At 43.5% G+C, this 14,435-nt stretch overlaps 1 protein-coding gene and 1 non-coding gene across 2 annotated transcripts in view; one reads left to right on the top strand and one right to left on the bottom strand.

Moving 5' to 3' along the window:
• The window catches only part of Ccdc192 (coiled-coil domain containing 192), a 193,212-nt gene that overhangs the window by 124,734 nt on the left and 54,043 nt on the right, over positions 1-14,435 (top strand). Inside the window, exon 6 of the mRNA XM_034518367.2 lies at positions 4,021-4,153. Within this exon, the coding sequence (XP_034374258.2) occupies positions 4,021-4,153 (133 nt within the window). The remainder of the gene's footprint in view (positions 1-4,020; positions 4,154-14,435) is intronic.
• On the bottom strand, positions 6,348-6,452 carry LOC117720271 (U6 spliceosomal RNA). Its single transcript, XR_004608290.1, has one exon. It is a non-coding gene; the product is annotated as a U6 spliceosomal RNA (small nuclear RNA).

Below are 14,435 nucleotides of genomic sequence, written 5' to 3'. Positions count from 1 at the left end.
CCTAGCTTCACCTAGGCATCAGGACATCACTGGCTGAAGACAGGATCAAACTGTTCACATGTCTTGTTTTTAGGACATTTAAGTTAAATTTTGTCTGCTCAAACAAAGAAAGAAAAAAAATCAAGGCAACCATGCAGAAATTATAAAGAGAAAAGTCGGGTTTTCAAATAACTACAGATTCATGTCTTATAAAGAGTGAAAAAGACATCTTTTTAAACAATGCATTCATACACTAGTAAAGGGTTAAACCGTGCCCTGTGTGTTTCAGGTGAGAACAATAGCCCAGATACCACTCTACTGCAAACATCGAGTAGGAGGCACATCTATACCTTATGTCACTGGATTACGACAGCAGGAATGGAGCTTGTCAATGACATGTGGCTGGCCCAGTTTCTCATGACCATTAAGTGACAAGGCCCAGCTGCATAATACAAGGCTGTGATTCAAAGTATGTGGAAATACCCCAAAATTTAAAATATCACCAACAGCTCTGTGTTGAAATTCCTCTATAAATAGTTCCCTGGCTATTTCTTGACTTGCTATAATGCAAGCCATTCAGCAATATGATAGAGATAAATATTTCCTTTTCAAAACATTGCACAAATACATGATTTCCTCCCTTTTTCCACCCTTTGGGAGACATAGGAAAACAGCAAAGTAATAGGAACTTAGCTCCAAGCGATACAAGCTTTCCTATCCTTTCAGTAATGACTAAAGAGAGTCCCCAGTTACTAAGGAGACCATAACAGACTCCATTAGATTCAAGCACAAAACTTGGGTTGCCTGGCTAGTGAATGCCAAGAAAAGCAAAGGAAAATATTATCATTGTTGAAATCATTTGATGTCCCTGACTAATAAAAACACATTGGCGAAGTGAATTCTTCAAACTGCCCAAAGGGCTCAGTTAAAGCTATGAATTAGTACCACACGGCAGTTCTGTCTGGAAAGAGGGTGGGCAGGGAAGACAAAGATGCTAAACTGTTGTAAAGAGAGTTTAAATAACTAAAAGTTTCCAGTAGAAACCTTGGCAACCAGTCTAGGTTTGTTGTAGTTGTTGCTGTTGTTGTTGTTCAATTTTTAATATAAATTTAATTTCTCCTAACCTTTTCCCTGTAGCTAAATAACAAAGTTAATGTTTTGAGTCACATTATCCATGAACGCTAAAGGAAGCACAGGCCTTCTTATCCAGTTTCTAATGAATGCCAAGGTCATCTTTAAAATGTCCCTGGTGACTCTAATACCCCTCCAAGCTTCGAGGCTGGCCTCTCCTTACCTATAGTGTGCCCTTTCTGTGTGTGGGAGGAGCCATCGGTGGAAAGAACTGGGGGGGAGGGGAGCAGGGGGGGGAAAGTAAGCCAAACTCAGAATTACCTCTTGACCCAGCTTCCAGAGTTACCTTGGGCCTGCCTGGAGATGTTCCTCCTGTCTCTGCTTGATCATTCCCAAAGCGGCATGTCCTCACCAGGACCCATCCCACCTTATTATGGATGCAGCTCTGATTGTTGGGAGTGTTTTCTCATGTTCTGCCAAAACCTGCCTCCTCATGTTTTCTCTCCATTGTTCCTCATGGTATCTCTAGAACAACATGATTGACTCAACTTCCTCTCCCCTGGAATAGTCCCTCAGATAACTAGAGTCAACTGTCATGACTGCCTTTGGATACTGCTTTTTTTTTTCTTCTTCAAACAAAACAGCCTTGATTTCCCTATTAGGTCATTAGGCTACTAGACAAATGTTATCATAATAAGAAAGGTAGACACATAACTTCCATAAGAGAAGAACAATATAGTTTAGAAATTATGTTTTTTAAATAAAATATGTTAAATGAATGGTTGAGGGATTGAGGGCATAGCTTAAAGGTGGAAACATTCTCAGTGTACGCAGGGATCTCAACTCAAATACCAAGAAATAGAAATATAACCAAGAAGGGGAAAGGTTGAAAGTCTTAGTGCTATTGAGATGCACTATGTCTATTCCTTGGGCTCCTGCATTCTACTGTCTTGTCGAAAATACCAAAGTGACTCTCTCTAACTAGTGAATACCATGTCAGCTCATGGTTGTATTTCACCAGCCTTCACCAGGTTGCCTTTATTTATTATTTATCAGTATATCCAATCCCCAATGCTTCCCCATGCATTTCATTATAAAGGCTTTTTCTACCTAGAGCTCGCCCTCCCTTCTTTTTCCCTCTTGATATCTATCTCTTTATCATCTCTGCTTCTTCAGTGTTCACGTCTGTCTTCTGTCTTCACAGTTCTGAGTTGTAAAGGCATGGTTCTGAGTATAGAGTACTCTTGAGAGAGAGCAACAGGAAAAGTCAGCAGAGGTCTAGTGCCTCCCAGATGCCACTGCTGCTGCCCTCGGGTAGAGAAAGTCTTTAGGAACAAACAGACTGAAGCCAGCTCCTGAGAGGAGGAGACACAGATCAAGCAGACAGCTGACTGAGAACATGTTTCCTGACACACTCCCTGAGCAGTCCAGTCTCTTCTGGAACTATTGTATTTCTCAAGGTGAATCATGAATGGTTTCAGTGATTAGCTATTCGAGATTGGAGAAGAACGTAGAAGGTTCTACTGGTCTTGATTTCAGCAGACAGCCTTCCCAGTGCACAGTTCCTGATAATCAGGGGATGTGTCATCATGGAATGAGGAAGGCTGATAAGAAGTGAGGGTACCTGGGCTGTGGACCACCAAGGGTAAACCCCACCATATGCCACCTCTCTGGATCCCTGGAGAATGGCTCCTTTGCTACCATTTCTTTGAACTGATCTTTTGCTTTTAGCCATCCATTGGCTGTTAATTAAGATTTCAAGTTCTTATCATCCTGTGTTAAGTCTGAAAGACAGTCCATCTCTGCTTTTATTTCTCAAGCCAGGGTCTCTTGTAGACCACTCTAGCTTTGATCTCTGGTATGTAGTTGAACATAACCGTGACCTGATACTCACACCTTCAGTTCCCAGGGACTACTGGGGTGACAGGCATGGACTCCCATGCCAGCTTGACAATCTGCCTTTAATTTTGCTTTTCCATGCAGGAGATGAAAACCTTGCTTTCATGCATCTGCTTTCCCACTTTCCTACATCCCCAGCCCTATCACCCATCTTGAGAACCTTAGAGCTGTGTCTCTCTGACCCCATGTTTGACTTAATTGACTTCACTGGCTTTTCACTCTGAGGGCTGACTCCCAGTGACCTGAGTGCTTGCCCTTCAGTGGCCAGGGAAGAGTAGGTTCTTTCACAGTGAGCATTCCTTTCCCTATCTCAAGATTGGTGTCTGACAAGCAATGTTATTTGTTCGTTTTCTGAGTTTCTTAATTATCGGGCACAAAGACTTGGCAAGGTGAGCTGCCCAGTGGAAAGGCAGCTACCCAAAAGCAACAGAACTGTGTGACCGCAGTGCTTGTCCCAACAAACAGTGGCTCCAACTCTGCAGATAAGTCCAGTTCTGACAGATCAAATCCACTTTGGAATCCATAGGCACTTAAGGTGAATCCTTAGTTATGGCAATACTGCCCAATAGAGTTCCCAGGAAGGTTCAGACCTGACAGTGTCCCCCGTATTTACAACACCACAATAAGTATCTGCAAGCGTCTACATTTCCACACTTTCTGGAAGCGACGTGCATTCCAGAGTCTATTTGAACACAGATAAAATTCAAATGTGGGGGAAAGGACTTCTAATCAAGGCTCTGGCTGTGAGTCTGCTCACAGATTGGGGTAGAAACCTGATACTCTGAGGGATTAGCATTTTGGGAGTAAATGCTAAATGACCAGAAGAGATTTTCTAATTGCCTCTATTCAAAGTAAACAAACCGAAGGTTTCAGGTCCAGATTGAACCTCTCTCCCCCTCCCCCCTTTAAGAGTAAAAAAGCTGATGAAGCAGAGAGTGAGCTTAGATGAAGTGTCCTCACTGAGCAGGGCTTCAGAAGCAATGTTTGCCCAGACACCATTAATTCCTTTTATTCCTTTGATGCGTCTGCCATCTCCAGTGACAGGAAATTCTTATTTTTTTTTTTTTAAAGAAACTAAAGCACAAAAAGGCAGTGAAAAAGCTACAAACTGATTTGGCAATAGCTAAGCAAGAGGCTGCCATCACTGTCCTGGAACTCAATGAGAAGATAATGGCACTCTGTGAAGGAAGACCTTTCCCTAAAGGTCAGTATTACCATGTGACAGGGGCACAATGGCCCCTCATTCTGGGTGATGCATATAGATTGTTCGGCAGTGAAGCAAAATGCCAGGTTCTGTGCTTGGCAGCATTCTGGCCTAGCAGTATGCTGACCTGGCCTGGTTCTGTTACACAACACATGAGTTGAGGCAGCACAGGAGCTGCGAACTCCAGGCTGGATTTGCTTTGACCTTTTGACAGGGAGCTAATGAATAGGCAGTTGTAGAGGGGATGTCTCTGTATGTGGAGACCTGGGCTGAGCCGCATCTATGAAATGTCACTGGATAATCTGGGTGGCAGAGAGGGAAGGGTGGAGTGTAAACAAAAGGTCAGGGCACTTCAAGGCCTGAGGCTCTAGAATGGGGCCAATAGTTTGTTAAAAAATAAATAAATAAATAATAAGTGCCTGTTGGCCAAAACAGGCACAAGGAAAGAAGAAATTATTTCTTGCCAGTAGGTAAATAAAGCAGAAAGCAACCGGGAATGCTGTTTGGGAATGAAATCTGGGTAATTCAGAACAATCACAATAGCTATATAGGTATGTGGGCAATGTGTGTATGTGCAGGCGCATGTGAAGGCCAAAGGTTGATACCAGGAGCTTTTCTCTATTGCTTCCTCCCTGTTTATAAGATAGGGTCTCTCGCTGAACCTGGAGTAACTGTTTTAGTCACACTGGCTGGCCAGCGAGTTCCAGGTGTTACAGACATGTGCCACTTGGTCCAGCTTTTTATGTGGGTGCTAAAGGTCAGAATTCAGTACCATCTACATTAGTTGTTGAAGGTTTCTGTGGTGGTGTCTCACAGGGAGAATGTCATTACATAGACCAAGATGGCTTTGGACTTTCAATCCTCTCCCATTGGCCTTCAGATGCCATGATTGCAGACATAAGCCACCATGCCTGGCTTTACACTGATTTAGAAAAACTAAAAGGACTTCTGCTACCAAGAAACTGTAAACGCACCAGGAGGGACAAACAAAACCGCCCAAGGTGTCCTCATTAGCAATAACTCAAGTTAGTATTCAATAGTATGTGCTAGTTTACTGAGAATGTTGCACATGCTTCTCAGAATAGCTACAGGATAAGTGTATAGACAGACTCCATTGGAGTGACAGAAGCTTGGGGACAACGGTCAGTTCATCCCAAGTTAGAAAGGAGCAAGCAGTCTTGGGCATGTAGCATCAGGGCAGCAGCAGACTAAAGCAGGGGAACCTCTCAGCTTCAGTAGACCAAGAATGCTTTTCTCTTTGGTCCAGAGCAGCTTGTTTCTGCCCGGTGATCTCAGGGTAAGCGCTGGTTCTCAAGGGCAAAGGTTGTTATTTGATGTGTGCTCTCCCTGCAAAGCCAGGAACATGCCATTGTTCTTACTCTGGCTTCCTTGCTTACTCATAAGTAATGCTGGAAAAAGAGAAGCAGCTTGGGAACAAATGGAGAAGGAAGCAGTGGGCGAAGTGGTAGCTTCAGAAAGGGGACACTCCCAGCATCCCGACTGTGTAAAGACCTTCATATGAATTTGGTTTTCTTTCTCTTTTGTTTCCTTCATTTTTCAAGACAGGGTCTCTCTGTGTAGCCCTGGTTGTCCTCCTGGATCTTGCCCTTTAGACCAGGCTGGCCTCAAACTCAGAGATCCTACTGCCTCTGTCTCCCAAGTGCTAGGAGTAAAGGCATGCGCCACTATTGCCAGGCAGGCTTATATCTTCAATTCTGAATAGCAATTTCCCAGAATGCGACTGATAGATACATTATCACATTGTCACCTCAAAACACACAGAAAGACAAGTGTTTTATTTTTCATCAAAATAGCATAGAAATAACATTTTTTTTTAAATTGCCTTTTGACCAACATAAATCCTTACAAAATTCATTAGAGGATGTTCTTGTCAACTTAAAGGTTATTACATGAGGCACCATCCCAGAGTTCCAATGGTCACGTAAAAGAAGCCAGCAGTCATGCTAGAACACTGGAGGACAGTCTTCCACTTACTTGACACAATCTTTCCACTTCTCAGCTGCTTGGTAAACCTGCTGCAGAAGCGTCACTGCAACCTGTCCGGTTCCAGCTCTTCATTTTGGCCCAAATGGTATTTTGTGCTCTTTAGGACTAAATTGGGGTTTTGAATAGTTCACTTTTAATGATTTGTTTGCAATTAGCATATAAGTTGTTAGATATTTTCAAAGTCTTCAAGGGCATGGGGTGCTTCATGAATTTTTGTATCATCCTTGTGTAGGGGCCATGCTAATCTGCCCTCTATGACTCCAGTTTAGTCTACGTGCTTCTGAAATAAGTACACCTTGGTAATTCTAATAGGTCAAAATTTAAATAATATTGAAGGGAAGAAAATAATAAATACTGTTGTGATCTGATACACTGGTAAAAGGATATAAATACAAGTTTAGAAGCCATTAAAAGGCCTATTGTGGACCCACAGATGCTTTTCTTATTTGGTGAGGAAACTGAATCACTGGACTGTCACTAGGTTATTTATTTATTTATTTATTTATTTATTTATTTATTTATGTGTGTGACCCTGTGTGAATGTATGTACCATGCATCTATCTGCAGGAGCCTGAAGATGCCTGATCCTGTGGAACTGGAGGTCTAGGCTATTGTGAGCTTCCATGTGGGTGCTGGAAACCGAACATGACCAGACACAGGTCTGCTACAAGACCAGTAAGTGCTCTTAGCCTCTGAGCCACCTTTCCACTCCACTTTCAGTCAATATTTATTGTGTGAAAGAATAGCCAGGTGCTTTAATGGCTTGTATGTAGCCACAGAGAATCAATATCTCTCTCTCTCTCTCTCTCTCTCTCTCTCTCTCTCTCTCTCTCTCTCTCTCATGTGTGTGTCTGTCTGTCTCATGCACGCACACATACACACATATTTAGACTTACAATATTATCTCTTTCTCCATTTTCTTAGATCTTTTTTGTAAAATGTTTGTTTAGGGCTCTCTGACCGAATGGCAGATGCCCAAGGCCTAAGGGCTTAAGAAGAAAGGATGAATTGTGATTCTTGGAAACAAATCAAGAAAGAGAGTACTATTAGCTAATGAAGTGGAGTCTCTGGTACCCTAAGGACATTCTTTACCATCCATCTCTGCTTCTTTCTGCATTGAGACTTCCCTGTCTCCATAGATCTAAGGAGAGAAGCCGAAATGCAGGCAGCAGTGATCTGCCCTTATCACCTCTGATAAAAAGAAAGCAGGCATTTCCTAGCAGCGCTAGTAAGGAAGGTGTCCAAGAGAAGACTGAGTTGAGTTGGGTACCTATCCCTGGGTATCCCTGTGTGGCCAGGGTACCCATCCCTGGGTATCCCTGTGTGGCCAGGGTACCCATCCCTGGGTATCCCTGTGTGGCCAGGGTACCCATCCCTGGGTATCCCTGTGTGGCCAGGGTACCCATCCCTGGGTATCCCTGTGTGGCCAGGGTACCCATCCCTGGGTATCCCTGTGTGGCCAGGGTACCCATTCCTGGGTATCCCTGTGTGGCCAGGGCTGGAGAACGATGTATGGATAAGAAGTCATCCACCACTGGGTGGCAGGGTAGATGGAAAATCCTGTAGGAAAGAGTTCTCTGCCTGGCAGCTCCCACTGGAAGGCACAGAGCTGGAGTTAAAGAAAAGGGTATTTTATTACTGGAATGGAGAAGACAGACCAGTACCTGCACATTGTCAGCTTGTGGTCAAATTAAAATATAATCAAATACTTTCTGAGTCGTTCATCCCAGGGATGTTTCCACTTTAAAAGTAGTTTTTCCTTGTTGTTGTTTTGCTTTGCTTTGTTTTTGTCTATCTACAGAAGAACCCCCATGCTCCAGGAAATAACTATCTAAGCGGTATAAATCTAGGCCCCATAAGAGCTGAAGTGAAGTTTAGGGAATGTCATCCCCTTCTAGCCTCTGTTGGTGACATGGTAGCCACCTGCCACATTGGCCTGCTTATTAAAACAATTCACACCGAGGGGAGGGAAAGTGTTGATTGTTAAGTAGCAGGTCATGTCACTGGATTAGCATGACACTGCTTCTCTGTCAGAATCACACACAAAATTACAAGTCTAACACATTAATGGAATGTTTCCAAATAAAACAGAAATCCCTGCTACCCACACATAACATTTTTTCCTTGTTTGCTTTGTTTTCTAAGTAATCGGCTTGCCTGTCAGACCTTTGGATCAGAGTGTGTGTCCCAGAATATTAGGAATATCTTTATGCATATTCATGCGCGAATTGAGAGAACAGTAAAAGGCCAAACTGTTTTTTTTTTCCTCACACATGAGTTCAGCTGAGAATAAAAACACCCTTGTTATAAAACTAGCACAGCAGGAACCTCACAGCCAGAGTCTTTGTTGGTTTTCTTTTGTGCACATAGTCTCAACCCAAGGCAGATTCCTTCTGTCATTTCCAGAGTCCGCCCCTGAAGCGCTTACAACTTTGTTTACCGCCAGAAAGAGCTGGAATCCTAGAGTGCTAAGGTCCTCAAAGTCTGGGTGAGTCTACTCTTTAAATCACGATGTGTAGGAACTGAACAATCTTTCCATTCTTTGCTTTAGTAAGACTAAGTTACCCAACTAGGGCAGAGGGGTTAAGGTGATGTAAATTCCTGACGGGACGGCTTAAGCGGGAAAGATTTGTTTTAGCTCATGGTTTCCGAAGTCTCTGCCCCTTTGGCTTCTTTGTTTTTGGACCTGCGGTGAGGGCATGCTGGCAGGAGAGTCTTGTTTCAAGATAGCTCTCTGGATGATGGCTGAGGAGCAAAGAAGGGCGTGGCCAGGTCAAGTTTTCCCTCAAAGCCACTCCCAGTGACCTACTTTTACAAACCAGTCCTCTTCTCCTACCTGTTTCCAGCCCCTCCCAACCAACTGTCTGTTCAAACTGGACTGCATCCATGGAGTAAACCATTGGTTCAGTTAGCACACGTGCAGCTAATCTTCCCTAGAAATACTGGTAGGTGTGCACCCTCCCATCTTCACCCAAGTTACTTTACAAAATACCTGTTGTTGATTGAGTGCAGTTACTTGATAGCATGTAGGTTCTTCTTTTTAACCAAGAGAGATTTCTCAAGCTTGCTTCCTTAAAGGAATATACTCCTTTATGGGCTTTTTGTTTTGTTTTTTAATTTTTTAATTAACTTTTCCTATATGGCATAACGACCATCTGGCCTGGCTCTGTCATCAAGTCAGAGTTATATCAACTCTTAAGCAGTCTTTTAATTGTCCTCTTATTTAAAGGACATTCTCTACATGACACTATTATATCCCAGCACAGACATTTCCTGGATTCAATATCTGCATAGAGCCAGCCACCTTTGAGAGGAAAACTTGTAATAGAAGTAACATTAGCCACATTTGTTAGGGGAGGAGATTACAATAGAAGTAACATTTCCATTTCAAACACTGAACAATTATCCCATGGCTTTTGAGAATTCTTTCTGAGAATCAAACTGTTGCTTTTCTATATTCCTCAGAAAATTGAGAAGGAAACTTTTACCTCAGGTGCTTTGGGCTCAACTTCGTTGCCCCTTTCAAACATCTTCAAGATCAAAGCTCCTGTAGTAGGAGTTTAGGAACTAGGGATTAGAAGATGAAGAAAATGCCCTAACGCTAGATTTGACAATTCCCCTGTACAGTTTATTCGTTAAATTGCTCTGAAATGATGATCGTGCTGAATCGTGTGGATCAAGATCATTTAGAGAGCGTTTTTTTTGATAGTTACTGGACTGAGTTCCATCTTGAATAAGTATCCTGTGTGTAGAGATTTTGAGCAATGGCACCCTGTGCTCATCTACAGTTTTTTTCAAAGACTGTAGATTCCCCAGATCAGGGATCAATGGCTTGACTAGAAGTGTTTTAAAGACATACTTCCTTCTGAACAAAGGATCCTATTGTAATAGTCAACCCAGAGTTGTATAAAAAGTGACCAGGACAACCCTGGAACCTCACTGCATAAACCACTATGATTCTTTCACAAATACTGCTGAATGCCTGTGTCGTTAGATGGTAAGGGGTTCACTCGGTTGTCTGCTGAGAAGAGCATATAGGCAGCCTGCATTTCTACTGCCTGCACAGGATGTCTTTACCTTGATACATACATACATACATACATACATACATACATACATACATAACAAGACTTCAAAGAAACAAAAGATGGTTTCTCTCCCAGCAGGCATCAGTCCCCAACACGTTTGCAGAAAAAGTCAAGCAGCACCACAGAATTTTCTCATGCAGACGCTCCTCTGGGGTGGGGCCATTTCTATTCAGAGCAACAAGAGGCAGCACTTAACAGCACCAAGGCTGAGATAGCACAGGTTTGATAACATCAAGAGATGGTGCTTCCCAATACAGGCTTTCCAGGGGTTTAATATGTCACTCACAGAAGTAGGATTCATTGAGACACTGTGGGTTGCCCATTCTCTCCACCGAACTCATCCTCAAACAGATTCACTGACCCCAAAGCCAAAGCTTTCTCACGGCTTCTGGAAGTCTCTAAGAGGTTTGACAATGGCCCCAAGGGTCCCTCACAAAGATGATCGATCCATTGCACAAAATCTCAAAACACAGAAGTGCTCCATCCAGCTGAAGGCTGCCCCCTAATTTGTCATGCACAAATTAAGATAATGTTCCTTTTCAAAATGACCACTCAGAGACCTCCAGGCACACAAAGGACCAGCATATAAACTAGACCTAGATGGGGATTTTTATTAGCTGCAACTAATAATAATAGGACATCGAACTGTAACAGGAACTGAAATAAAACCAGTTTGAGCAGGAAGCAAAGTGTTAGCTGCCAAGGCTGGCTTAGAGGCTGAGCGTTGGGTCTGGGAACTGCTCAGCTGGTTCCTCTGTGGGTGTTGGCCCCATCTAAGGCGGGCATGGGCTAGGAACAGGCTCCCAGGCTGTCCTGGCTTGCAGTGCACAGCGACCATCTGCTCTTTCTGCCTGCACAGATCAACCTTCCCCTCCTTTCTGTAACAAAGCATGATCTTCCTCTGGGGACCTCTGTCATCCTATGGAACTGACAAGCTAGGTGACTTCTCCCTTGTAGAGAGTCTGAATGTAGGTTACCCGATTACCAATCCCACTTGCTTTTCTTAGGACCTTGAATCTTGAGCTAAGCTAACTTTGGCATGCAGTGGGGTGGCGGAGGAAGTGGAGAGGTAGGGAGTGAGGAGGTGGGGTATGGGGAAAAGAGAGGGGATGGGGAGTGCCATGGACACCGGACATGGCACACTCATAGAAAAAACACTAGAGCTAATTCTTCTGAAAGTTGGCCCCTGGCCACTGAGGAAACCGTCTCATGGTTTCCGGTGCCTGTGTCTCAGCTGGTGCCTCACTCTCTTTTCCTTTATCAACATTTTCCTTCAGTTCTGGCAATCTTAAATGTTCTTCAGAATTAATACTATACATTTTCCTAAGGTTGGTGCGTATTGGCTCGTGGTGTCTGTAACCAAAAAAGCCATGCTTTACATCCAATTCTAGGGAACCCAGTTTCTTTTGTGTAGTCTGTAGAGAAGTATCAGGGAAGGAATTGGGCAGTGCTTAAACTACATTGATATTCCTTGGCCAGTTGTCATGTCCAAGGTAACAGGGTGTTATCATGGTCTACACCTGAGCCTTGTGCCAGAAGGCAAGGGCCCAGGAACATGATCAGATAAGAGAAGAGTGGGAAGTTTTTGAGGCTGAAGAGAAGTGCACCTGTCACGGTCCCCTGTGATCTGCTTTTGTTACATCTCATAAAAGTAGAGAGCAGAGCCATTCGGTGTCCTATCAGGAGAGAACACGGTGTCTTCTCTCTCTCCTTATCAGTTTCATTGCTGTTTAGTTAGGCTCTTCCTTTACAAACATTCTGGAAATCTATTTCTTTTCTAATAGGCAGAAGGTAAGAAGATGCACTCTGAAGCTTTTAGTTGAGGGCCAGGACTCAGTAGCTAAAGCAGCTGTGGGAATTCAGTGACGTCAGGCCCCCTCCGTCCTTTGTTTGGGAGACTAATTTTGGAAGTACAGCATTATCAGGAAATGGTACTCCCTTCCTTCTGTCTATCCCTAAGGAATGCTTCATTTCCTTTTTCTTTCTTTCTTTCTTCTTTTTTTTAAGTCTCTTGGGTTCTATATCCAGAGAGGTTGGAGGAAAGGGCAGGCATAAGCTAAATGTCAGACAAGGCACGTGGGAATGGGAATGAGGCCGTGAGCAGTCACAGAGACTTCCTACTTCACCATGGTCACTGCTGTGCCTGCTGCCTGAACGCTGTTAACCATTGCAGCTGAGGGCAGAGGAGGAAGGTGCTCTCTTCCAGGAAATTCACTCTGCAGTGTCCATGTCCGGCATACCTTCATTAAATAACAGCAGATAGATGCTTTGGAGACTTTGGGGCTACAAACAATTGTCAAACCCCTCTTAAAACAAATGCAGCTGTCCCTCCTTCAGACCTCCTGTTGACAAAGTTAGAGAGTAAAAATGATGCCCTCTTCTTTGGTTCCCCAAGAATGTCTCTGGGTTTTATTTGGGAACTTGATATTTTCGATAAGATGCAGAGATTGGAGATTAATCACATTGAACATGAGGGTAAATTGGCTTAAAGGGCAGGTGATTGAGGAGACTTGGGCTTACCAACTCAAGTGTATAAAAGATACAGAAAAAGATAGATAGTAGATAGATTAGATAGATAGATAGATAGATAGATAGATAGATAGATAGATAGATGAGAGAGAGAAAGAGAGAACCTTAATTCAGTGTGACAAGTGGGAGAGCTCTGTAATTACTTCTTGGATGGAGTATTGACAACCTTGTGTACACAACTTGGTCTAGAAAGAAGTGTTGGTTTTTAAAGAGGCATTATCTGCATCTTATTACCATGTTATACTTTCAGCTTCCCCAATCAAATGCAATCACACAGAACACATACCATGAAATATAGAAGATCCGTAAGACTAGGCTATAGCTCACTAGTAGAGCAGCTGCTTAGCATGTGTGAGGCTCTGGACCAGTACAGGAATCATTTAAGAAAGACAGGGACTGAGGAAAGGGGAGAAGGATGAAAAGGAGAAGAGAGGAGAGGGGAGAGGAGGAGGGGGAGAGGGAAGAAGAAAAGGCAAGAGAGGAGAGGGGAGAGAGGAAAGGGAAGGGGAGGGGAAGAGGAGGAGGAGAGGAGAGGAGTCAGGAAATAAGAGGATAGTATGGAAAGACAAGGAAGAGTATGTGTGAGTAGTTGCTTAGGATGTAGCTGAGTCCACAGAGTTGTTAGCTCATGTTGGCAGAATAAACGAAACCTAGAAGATGAACCCTTCACTCTGATCTGCAAATGCTTTCCATCTTCCCAGACCCACTGGCTGATGGAACAGGCAGCCTTCTAGGCCCACCAGGAAGTCCTGCCTCAAGGCTGCATTATCTCCATTGGGGCCCAGCAGTCAAGAGTCTGCTCCACCGAGTGTGGCCCGGTTGTACTCCGGGGGCCATATTTTCCACCCCTATTCCTAGTGAACAAGGAAGGAATCCTGCCCAGAGTCTAGAGAATTTGAAATGGAGTCTGCCAGCTAAAGGAGGGAAGGCTCTCTAGCAACAGTCTGAACTTGGATTACTATAAACTGTCAATCATAACTCAGAAAAGTGAATTTCTGAAGCCAAAAGAAGGATCCAAGAGACAGTTGAAAAAATGTGTATATGTGCCATGGATAGAAGAAAGCAAGAATACCTGATTTCTCAGAGGCAAAGCAAGTGCTTCATAGCGTGTGTGTGTGTGTGTGTGTGTACATATGCATGTATGTATAATTTAATTATTTAAGAATTTCATATACATACAGCATATTTCATCAAATTCAGCTGCCTTTTCCCCACTTCATGGTCTTCTTTTGGTTTGTTTATAACTCACCATACCCAATTCATAATGGTTAAACACTCATGGGAGAGGGGCCAGTCACTGGTCTTCCTCCAAGGGTCTGGACTCACCCCTTAAAAATCTTCTGACTCCGACTCCTCTATCAGCTATCGACAGCCAATAGTTTCTCATGTAGGGGTGGGGACTCATGAGCCATTCCCCTTCCATGTTGGAATATTGACCACCATTGAGGCAAAAACATAGTTAATTCTGAAGCCAAATATGAGTGGTCATGGCCCAGGATCACAGGTTTAGGTTACTCCAAATTTCATGTTCCAAGATGGAAACAGTTTCATGAGGTTTCTGTACTAACAACAACAAAACCTCAGATACATTGGTGGAAGTATTGGTGAGGTGGACTTCAGCAGAGTAGAGAAATCTCAGCTACTGGGTTCAGATGCTT

Source organism: Arvicanthis niloticus, chromosome 14 (assembly GCF_011762505.2).
Source record: "Arvicanthis niloticus isolate mArvNil1 chromosome 14, mArvNil1.pat.X, whole genome shotgun sequence".
Lineage (NCBI taxonomy): Eukaryota > Metazoa > Chordata > Mammalia > Rodentia > Muridae > Arvicanthis > Arvicanthis niloticus.
The sequence above is the reverse complement of the archived record's forward strand: the minus strand, read 5'-3'. Positions and strand labels throughout refer to the sequence as shown.